The sequence below is a fragment of the Poromitra crassiceps genome, assembly GCF_964638095.1.
Source record: "Poromitra crassiceps genome assembly, chromosome: 7".
Lineage (NCBI taxonomy): Eukaryota > Metazoa > Chordata > Actinopteri > Beryciformes > Melamphaidae > Poromitra > Poromitra crassiceps.
The window spans coordinates 38,416,560-38,426,848 of record NC_139628.1 but is presented as its reverse complement, the minus strand read 5'-3'; the positions used below and the strand labels follow the sequence as shown (position 1 = coordinate 38,426,848).

General features: G+C 43.6%; 1 protein-coding gene across 1 annotated transcript in view; it reads right to left on the bottom strand.

The window, feature by feature from the left end:
• Nucleotides 1–581: 581 nt before the first annotated feature.
• LOC310779223 (ADAMTS-like protein 1) overlaps nt 582–10,289 on the bottom strand; it is a gene marked incomplete at its 5' end in the record, with an annotated part of 146,440 nt that continues 136,732 nt past the window's right edge. Inside the window, 7 exons of the mRNA XM_083639729.1 lie at nt 582–3,036; nt 4,055–4,275; nt 4,885–4,994; nt 5,591–5,795; nt 6,597–6,717; nt 7,984–8,111; nt 9,019–10,036. Coding sequence (XP_083495855.1) covers nt 2,930–3,036; nt 4,055–4,275; nt 4,885–4,994; nt 5,591–5,795; nt 6,597–6,717; nt 7,984–8,111; nt 9,019–10,036 — 1,910 coding nt within the window. The 3' untranslated portion in view covers nt 582–2,929. The remainder of the gene's footprint in view (nt 3,037–4,054; nt 4,276–4,884; nt 4,995–5,590; nt 5,796–6,596; nt 6,718–7,983; nt 8,112–9,018; nt 10,037–10,289) is intronic.

Below are 10,289 nucleotides of genomic sequence, written 5' to 3'. Positions count from 1 at the left end.
TTTACATATCGTCATCGGTCCGATGTTGCAATGTTAATATTGGTATTGGCCAAATTTTCCACAGAGGAAACAACGCGGTAAATCTATGATTTATGGCTTTTCCAATTGTTTTGGAAATGAAGAAATGCATTGCTTTTTCAAATTCAGTGTTTAAATGTGTTTTTCAGTATGTACAACATTTGATTATCATCTATCTGTAAATATCGGTTATCGGCCATAACAGCAATCTGATTGCATTATTAGTGTTTATGTACTTTGTATCCATGTCGACACAAATAAATCATTTAAATGTGTGTGTAGGTGTGTGTGAGTGAATACAACTAGTACATGGTGGTGTGCCTGTTGCTGGCTACCGTTCCCTTATGCAGAGATTTTTTGCAACATAATGTGTACCGTCTACGTGTCGGTCAGCCCGTCAAGATTGTGACAAATTGTGACTGACAGGCAGATAGACACCACCTAGCCAATTTATTTTTTATTTTTTATAGGAGGATATTAGAGTCAATGTTATCAACACAATTAAGACAGTCACAACAAACAGATTATAAAAGGAATGTATTTGATTTTATTGTTTAGTGATTAACCAGGCATGGGCAGAAAGAGCAACACATCAAGTCACCAGCAGAGGGTCCCCATTGCATGCACATCAAATAGCATCATCTGTGGGGGGAATGGATACTCAAATATCACCCCTGTAATTATTTACAAAACTATCACATCTGCACAAGAACACACATGATAATAAATAGGTCCAAGACAAAACGGAGCATAAAACTTTGCCAAAACAAATATCTACATAACTTAAGAGCACGGGTAATAGGTTTGTGATGCTTTGTACTCATCTCAGACAGTATGAAATAACCACACCTTAGAGAAAGGCCAAAGACTATCTGTTCCGATTTGTGTTGCACTTGACGTCAGCTAAGCATTAAGGAACCCAGGACATAGTGTCAAAAGTGCAAAACCTGCCTATCTGGCACAGTAACTTAAGTACATAAATAATAATACAAAAGTTCCCTCCTATTCTGAACCCGATCTGAATATCACACAGTTGCCATTTTCACTATAGTATGTGAACCTACTGCAGAGGATTACAAGTTCAACTCTTTTGAATGTTGTGCAAGACAAAAGAATGATAGGACTCTTTTTCAAATGCAAGTCTGCTTATTTCTGAAACAACACACATCAAGCAAAAATCATATGGGTGGAAAGATTGAATTTAACTTTATAGTGAGGGGATTACTATGCTTACCTCACGTTCAAACATGTCATGGTGTTGCGTTGCAAAGTGGTTAAAGGGACATTCTGACAAATACATTTCCCAAAGTATCAAGATCACAAAACAAATATATAAACACTGTAACTTTATAAACTACCGTAGATAAAAAAAACTCGACAAGTCATGTTCTTAACAGACCTGGATGAGTTTTGAGTGCAAAAATAAGTGTCATTTGTTTCCTTAAATTGATTTGCTTCAGTCATACTCCTCCATTAGTGCAATCCATGCAACAAAAGTCTTTATGATGTTCTACTATCTATTCTGCTGATGACGAAATTAAAGCAATTTAAATCGTATTTCAAACATAAAATGACTTGACCAATCACTGAGGTCAAAATGGGATAAAAGTCCCTCACATCATAATCTATTTAGCAGGTGGCTGACACCAGAGAGATCCAATTTATTGAATACAAGGATTTTAGCCGCATAAGACATTTTTCATCTACATGCACTGTACTTGAACATTCAATTCTGTAAAGATCTTGAGATCTTTACCCACACCACATAGATAAAAGTCCACTTAGAAGTAGGGATGGGTATTGTTTCGTATTTTTCCAATACTGATGCTAAAACGATACTTTTATAACGGAACTGGTGTCTAAAGTGGATATACATATATATATATATATATATATATAAGAGGATTTCAAGCACGCGCTCCAAATGATAATGTTAGTGAAGGTGCGTGCAGCGCCGGTTTTGGAGCACCGGAGGGCAGATATTTAACTCAGCAGCTCGGGCATGGCACCTAAATGAGGCACCTAAATCTGCATTGCAATCTGGTACCGGTAGTACCGGTGCCATAGTGGGGTGGCTGTAGGCTGTAGCTCAGGAGGTAGAGCGGGTCGTCCACCAATCGCTTTGGATAAAAGAGGTCGGTGGTTCGATCCCCGGCTCCTCCAGTCTGCATGTCGAAGTGTCCTTGGGCAAGATACTGAACCCCAAATTGCTCCCGATGGTGTGTCAGTACCATGCGTGGTAGCTTGCTGCCATTGTTGTATGAATGTCTGTGTGAATGGGTGAATGTACCTACTGATTGTAAAGCACTTTGAATAAAAGTGCTATATAAATGCAGGCCATTTGCCATAGTGGTACCGGGTTTTGGTACCCAACCCTACTTAGCAGGATAAGTTTCAATTTGACATAAGACTGTTATTGGGAGCCCAAACTCACTACTATCCAGTGGTTATAGTGAACACTGCACCAGTTACCATCCAAATGGACGCGTGGCTAATCAATAAACACAATGCCTCTTCATGAGTTGCCCATTAGATAGGCTATCACTACCTTTCCTCTCGGTTACAACGGAATTCTAGCCTAGTAACTTCTGCACAATATGGAAAGCTGTTGACATGAACTTCAGTTAAAAAAAGAAGTAAAACTGAAGCCTTCATTAACAGTGATGTCCCTTCTCACAAAACAATACTTTAAAATCCTAATCCACACTATCTCTGAGGACAGTCCATCACCACCGCTCTAGGTACGACCGTCCAAACGTTCCTCCACGCTCTGGTCCCCCCTACCCGAGGCTCTTGATCGAGGACGGCTGAGGGTGTCCAGAGGGGGGGGGGTATAGAGGGTTTGAAGTCACTGCTCGCTGTCTGGGGACCTATCCAGGTCGTCCGTGGGCCCCGCCTCCGAGCCCCTGTCTCAGGTGTCCCGGCAGGACTGACAGCAGCGGCTCTTAAACTGGGGCAACGGGCAGAGCTCCAGCTGTCGGACCTTCTCACAGTACCTGGTGCTGTCCCGACACTCTCCTGCTGGGGCACACCACACAGAGGATGCTGAATCTAGTGTTCGCCACATTAGGTGTGCGTTCACAGAATTTCTAACCTGACGCTGCCAGATGGGGGCGGTATAGAGTTCACAAGTGAACACAATACCGTCCCCGTCGGGCAGAGTCAGGCTACAGAATTTCTGCACAGACTAATTTCTTTGGCAGTAACATTTACAATGGACGTACGTTTTTGAGGAAGGAAATGTCAAGGTGCATAGAAATCAGTAGTCAGGGTAACTGGCTTTTGCTCCTGAATCTGCTTTTAGTTCCTCTGTGTCAGTTCTAGGGCTTTCACGACTACTGCATTTTAGTAGTCCACTCACAAAAGGTAGTCGACTAGTCGAATAGTCAGGAGATATATCTTTTTTTTCCACCCAATAACAAATGATCAGTTCTTATCAAAAAGTTCTCAAAAACGGACAGTAAAGGGTTAACTAATGTAGGCGGGACTGCGGCTGTTTGACTGCAGTAACAACATAGATGTGAGTCTTTCTGTCTCTTAATACCTTAAATTCTGTTTATTGGCATAATGTAGAAAATGATTGTTCAAACAAATCTATGTTACATTTATTTATTTATATTGTTTATATTCCTAAAACAACAGATGAACGATTAGTCTACTCCCAACTAGTGGTTTTGATAGTCGACTAGTTGACTACGGTAGTCTGTGAAACCCCTAGTCAGTTCTGCTTTTGCCAGTACTTATCTTGTGCTGATGGCAAGTCATAAATCAGAAATTTTCCATTACATAATTTCCAATTCCAAAGAACTTTGTGTTTATCATGATATAGGCTGGGACTCACTTACTCACTAGCAGTTAGGTACAGTAAGTGCTGGTACAGAAAAGCAGCAGACGACATCCAATTTGTAAATGTACATACAACATGCACTGTAAACAGTTTCGATAGAATACTATACTATCATTAAAGACATTGTGTGTTGTGTGACATCACTGAACAACTTTTTTCCAACTTGCCACGAATGCAGCTTTATCTCACCTCTCCCGCAAGACAGGATATTGCATCGTTGCCAGCTGGGAGGGCGGGGCCTCCACGTGCAGTGGTGTTCACGCACGGCCTTGCCAGTTCGCCGGTGAGTGCAGGTCACCTGGCGAGACTGGAAACCGTGGCGCCCACAGGTGGCGGTGCATTGTGTCCATGGCCCTACACGCCACTGTAGAGCGCAGGCTTCTGTGGAGCAATTCTTTAGGGAGCTGGGTCTGTAAATGTGCACAGATGGAAATAATACACACAACAAACAAGAGGGTTTAATAAAAGGTGGTTGTCAGAAATATTTTTGCTAACTTTAACACTTTAACATAGATGCATAGTTTTGAGCTGCTAGAGAGCCAAAGTGGAACGTCACTTCCTGCTTCAGCACTGTACCAGAGATTTTCATCCGCCATGTATTTTCCCATAGACATTTTGTAAAATGCTTATAAAAATAGTTTTACTTGTTCAAACCAAATGGTACAGATATATTTAGAAACAGGAGAGATCGCATAACATTTCACTCGGACCAAAATGTTAAAGTTTGGGTTTAAAGAAAATATTTTTCAATGTTTTTTAAGTTTTGGTCGGAGTGAAATGTTCTATGGTCTCTCCCAATTCTAAATATAGCTGAACCGTTTGGTTTGACCAAGTAAAACTATTTTTATAAGCATTTTACAAAATGTCTATGGGAAAATAAATTGTGGAAGAAAATCTCTGGTACAGTGCTGAAGCAGGAAGTGACGTTCACTTTGCCTCACTATACTGTGAATGCCTTTCTGAGTCTGTAACCACTGTGCTTATATCATTCTGTGTGAGCATGCCACGTCCATACTTGCCTTTGGAGCCCACTGCACATTCTGTGGGGGACTTTGGTGGCATTTGTGTCTTGGCAGGAAACATGGCGGTGCTGTGTGGCCATGCTGGGACCCACACAATGACCATGACACTAAGACAGAGATTTCATTAGAATTAGAAGCAAGTCCAGCTTTTAGCAGAAATAATTCGCCCTCTTGTGGTGGTGGCTGATTTGAGTCCCCCTCCTTTGACTAAATCCACAATCTGAACAATTTAAGGCCTGACATGTAATCATGCATTTCTTTTAGAGATGAAACACTTTCACTGGAGCTTAGAGATTGGAGTAGGGTGATGGAGGAAGACAACTAGATAACACTCAAAACAAAACAAAATAGACTTCACTGACTAGTACTACAGGAGGTGAGTGAACAAAAATGTGGCGTATTTGATTACTCACTGTTGTGTAATTAATATTACAATTTATTATTATTAATTACTGAGCCTGTTCCATTCCAAACAAAAGGGCTCTGATCAGGTTGGATCCCCCTTATCATTTGGAGAGAGTAGAAATAGAAATACCATACTGCCACTTAGTGGACAGTTGAAAAACTAACTCAAAACACCCTTACAACATGTAATCCAGGATCAGCATTGCTTCAAATCAAAGAGCCTAAGAAAGGAGAACAGCCTCGGTACATCACGTATACCTGCTGAGAATTCTCTCTGGTCAGTATTAAGTGGACTCACCGGCCCCCAGGGAGTAGCGGCCCACCTGGCACAGGGCAGAAGGCTGCATGGCCTGGTGTCGGAGGGTCTTCTCCCTGTGCCGGCGCAGCGCTGGCTGTCCACCTCGCCAGCCCCCTCCTCGGGACCCCTCACGCAGCTGACCCTCCTGCTCTGGACCCCACCGTCACAAGTGGCCGAACACGGAGTCCACGGAGCCACCCGCCACCTGTTCCACAAAAACAGACCAGGCAACAAGTGAACAATAACTTCCCAGGTCCATTACTTCAAACTAAAAAAGGTTCACTTCCTTTGGCCCAAAGATATTCATCACCTAAGTCTAGCATCAGTGCGTGAATTCTACGTGATCATCTGATTAAAACGAAAAGAGACTCGATTTAAAATCGAGGACAGAGCATCCATATTTCCCTTGAAACAGGATATGAACTCCTTCAAGCACGCATACACTTGCACAGGCACAAAGACACACACGCAGGGAAATCAAAGCCGGCTTTTCAATCACTCAGAGCCAGCACTTTGGGATAAGATGGAACGTGAACGATCCCCCTGGGGAAGTTGGGGATGTGATTAGAGGAGACAGTAGGACCCCAGACTGGAAACTGGTCATAGCGTTCTATAAAACAATGCTCCGCTGCACCTCTCCGGATCAGTATGCTTCACTAGACTGCTGCTCTCGCTCGATGGAAAAGTCTTTTATAATAAGGACCACATGGAAACCTTTCTTTGTTGTCTATCTACACATCCAGCTCAGTGGACAGCTGCAATGTGGCTTTTCAAATGTCATGGTGGCCCTTTTTCAATTCTCCTCACATCTGTGTCATGGACTGAGGGTATGTGTTAAATCAGACAGGGAACGACAAAAAAAAAAAAAAAAAGTTTGCATTTGGGTTTGGTGCTCATGGGTGTGGTGGAGGTGGTTGTGTTTGTTGTGCAATGTGTGTTAATGATCAAACTGAGATATTCAAGGTACTGTATTTGAATGCATTGGCGTGCAGTAGCAGCAAGGTACCTGAGGGGGCAGGCTTGTCCATGGCATAGCTTAGCTGATTGGCTGCTGTTACTGCTCTCTGGACAAGTGGGGTCCTTTACTGTCATACTGTTACCTTGCAGACAGGTTCTTCCTTTGTCACCTGAAAATAGAATAAACAAACTATATCCTCCAAATGTTTCAAAATAAATGCATCTATTCCAAACTGTACCAAAAGGTTGTTTATCAGACTTAATAAACAATCAATGTTTCCTGATTATAATGTTTCAGTCTTTCTTTTTTATGCAAAACAAGCTTAAAGCAACAACAAAAAACTACAAAAACAGATTTCACATCCAATGATCCTTAGCTGTAGCAGTTGTAATAGTGCTGTCTGGGAAACACTGATAGACATGTAGTCACCTCAGGCACTGAGATGGGCAACAAGTCATGTTAAAACTGCAAAATAAAATACAACTTCAATCATCTCAATGTGTCCATAAGGCGGTCTCCCAATTACTGTAAATTCAGGAGCTCCAAGATTTGTCTTGAGATGACATCATCAAGAGGGTATTGGCTCTCTGGTGTATCTGTTGAAGATACACCAGAGAGCCTATTCACAACCACGACTGATTCATTGTCCTTGGGTTTGCATTCTTTTAGCAACCCTCTTTCACCCTATCCTTGAAATGCATAAGATGCCGGTAGTAGACCCATTATACGTGGACCCTTTTACTGAGCCTGACTTGAAAAGCTCAGAAGATGCCATTTGGACATTTTTCAACACTTTTAAGCCCCTTTATCCACTCCGTTTAGATTAGGCGAGTGGGGCGCACCCGCTAAATCTGCTTTGAAACGTTGCCTGGAACCTCTAATTGTTGTCGTATGGGGAGGGAAAGTGCTGCAGCATCAGGAAACCAACAGTGATGGGAACGCAGAAAGGCCGCGGCTAATCACGCTCTGAGGACAGGAGGGACAGCGCAGCTCAGAGGTGACCCAAGCTGTGGCCATGCACTGGACATTCCCCATCACTGACTCAGCCAGACTAGCCATTGAGCAATCGTGAGCAATAGTGCTTCTCTCTCTCTGTCTCTCGCTCTGCCTATGTGTGTCTGTGCCTCTCTTGATTGAAAAGAATGCTGTCACCAAATCTCTAATAACCTCAACCAGAAAAGAACAAAAAACATTTTAACCGGTCTGCATGATGCAATTATGTAAGTACAAACTCAATTACATTGAACTTACCATCAGAACTTCATATCAGGTTAACGCTGACACTACTACCGTTCAGCTAAAGTACAATAACATTACAGTACAGTAATAACATTGAGACCATATTAAGTGTCCACACTAGGTAACCACAGTGTAAATTAATCTACTAAATGATCTACTTATATTTGAACCAAGGGTCTGCGTTTGTGTCTCTCACCTGTAAAGTGCAGCCGTGAAGCCAGCGAGCTGGAACCAAAGCGGTTCCTGGCAGTGCAGGTGTACAGACCCTCGTCCACCTTGCCTGGAGACTGGATCCTCAACGAGCCATCAGGCAGCAGGCCTACTCTGCCAACACAAAGAGAACATACCCACTGAAGCTATGACAGTTCCTTCACAGACCACTCAGATGCTATTGCCATTGACAACCAATCATCTGGCACCCAATCGTGTGGACTGGTACCGTTTGTTCTGGGCCGGGTTATCTCTAGGCTATATGGCATTCGGCGAGGCAATTGCCTTGCTGGAGGGGGTGGGGGGGGGGGGGGATGAGTGCCACCAAACAATTTGTGGATGCCATTGACACAGAACCACGTCATGTTAGCTTGTCGGGAAGTTTTAGGCTAAATCTTGGCTAAATTTTGGCAAAGGAAAAACTGGCATGGCCATTTTCAAAAGGACCCCTTGACCTCTCACCTCGGGATGTCTGAATGAGGGTACCCACAAGTTTCGCCTTTACAGACATGTTCAATTTATGCTAATTTCATGGAGTTTTTGGCAAAAAAACGTGCTGTCTTTTTTGCATGTAGTATAGTAGTTATATTCGCCTACATGTATACTATTTGAATATTTCTGCATACTGGGGTTCCTAAACAATCTTGAAATGGCATAAATTGGGTATGGCAGGAAAGCTGAGACTCTTGTGGGTTAAATGAGCCCATTTGTATTCATGTGCTATGTTAGTCCTCATAGTAGCCATTTCATTGTAGCATTGTAGTGAAATGTTTATACCTCACTGTATAAAATGCCATATTCTTTTAGTGAGTAGACTGTGTCTTAATTTTCTTCTGTAAAATGTGTTGAGCCTGTACTAGCAATACGTTCATGTCAATGTGTGGTCTTTATTGCCATAGTAAATTTCACTTTACGTGTAAAGCGGAAGGAGGGGGCACTTCAAGTGTGGTCACCCAAGTGCATCACACTGTGTTAATGCCTCTTGCGCACCACAAAGTGACATGTGATGGGTAGTCCTTACCTGCTATTGTAGTGCAACTGTTTTCCATTCTTGGTCCAGGTTAAAGTTGGTTCTGGGTTCCCCAATGCTTCACACCTCAGCTCCACACTGGCCACTTGTTTCTGCAGCAGAACTGGCATTCCCACGTGGATCATCACTTCAGAGGACGGCACCACACCAACCTTCCTGGGTCGTTGGATGATCAACGGGCCTCTGGACCTTGTGGTATGGGCTTTGATGTTTGGTTTGTAAAGAAGGGGGCCTTGCGTGGAAGATTCGGCTTTTTCCGGAGGGTGAAGGGTGGACTCATTGGTTTCACCTTGTGTCATAGTGAGCTCACTGAGCAACTGAGCAATGAGCTGTGGTCCTCCGAGGGCTTCTGAGAGGTTGTGGGTGACCTCATCGAGCCTTTGGGTATCTGCGATCAGTATGAGGGGGCTGGAAAGCTCTGAAGTTGCGTCCTCATCTTCCAGGGTTGACCTGTTTTTTTCATTGGAGTGTGGTATATCAACAATGTCTTTTTTATCTGGGACAGAGCCTTTGAGGTCCAGCAAATGCTGGACGATGCTGTCATATTGGTTGAGGGAGACGCGTAGCTCCCGAAATCTCTCTCCTGCCGAGGCCACATCTGGCTGGCTAGCCTTCCCCTGTCCGTCTGTGAGGAGCCATGACTCTCCTGGCACAGAGAGCTTCTGCTTGCTGCCAATGATCTTCAGGACAAAATTTTCCCGTGCCTGGCCTGCAACGCATGTGTAGATCCCTGCATCAGACGCGCGAAGCTGTTGGATCTTGACGTAGCCGAGTGAGGTTATGGAGAGATGAGGGAGGCTTACAAGGGGCTTCCCTTCCTTCAGCCATTGGATGTGGCCCTTGCGGAAGCGTCGGGTCGGGCAGCGAAGGACCACAGACGTCCAGGGGAGTAGGTAGGCATAGCCGCCCACTACAAACTGTAGCTTTTTGCCTTTCCTCCACTGGATGTAAACCTTCCTCTGCGCTAGGATTGTGGGGTCTGGCTTGACAACCTCTGGTTTGATGGGCTCTGTGATGGAAATCAATGGATGGGTTAATGGTTTCATTATTGTGTTAGTTACCGTTTGCTCTATCATGATGATGTCAAAGGTCAGAAAAATAAGATCTGTAATCTGCAAGTGAATTTCCACTAATAAACACTCGGACCAAGTCAGCACTAAGGGGGTTCATAGTTGGGTATGGAATGTTTTGCTTGCTTAGCAGCAAACCCCTCTGGCAAGGTCCACTCTCTCAGCAGGATGAATGAACCAAACACAGGAACT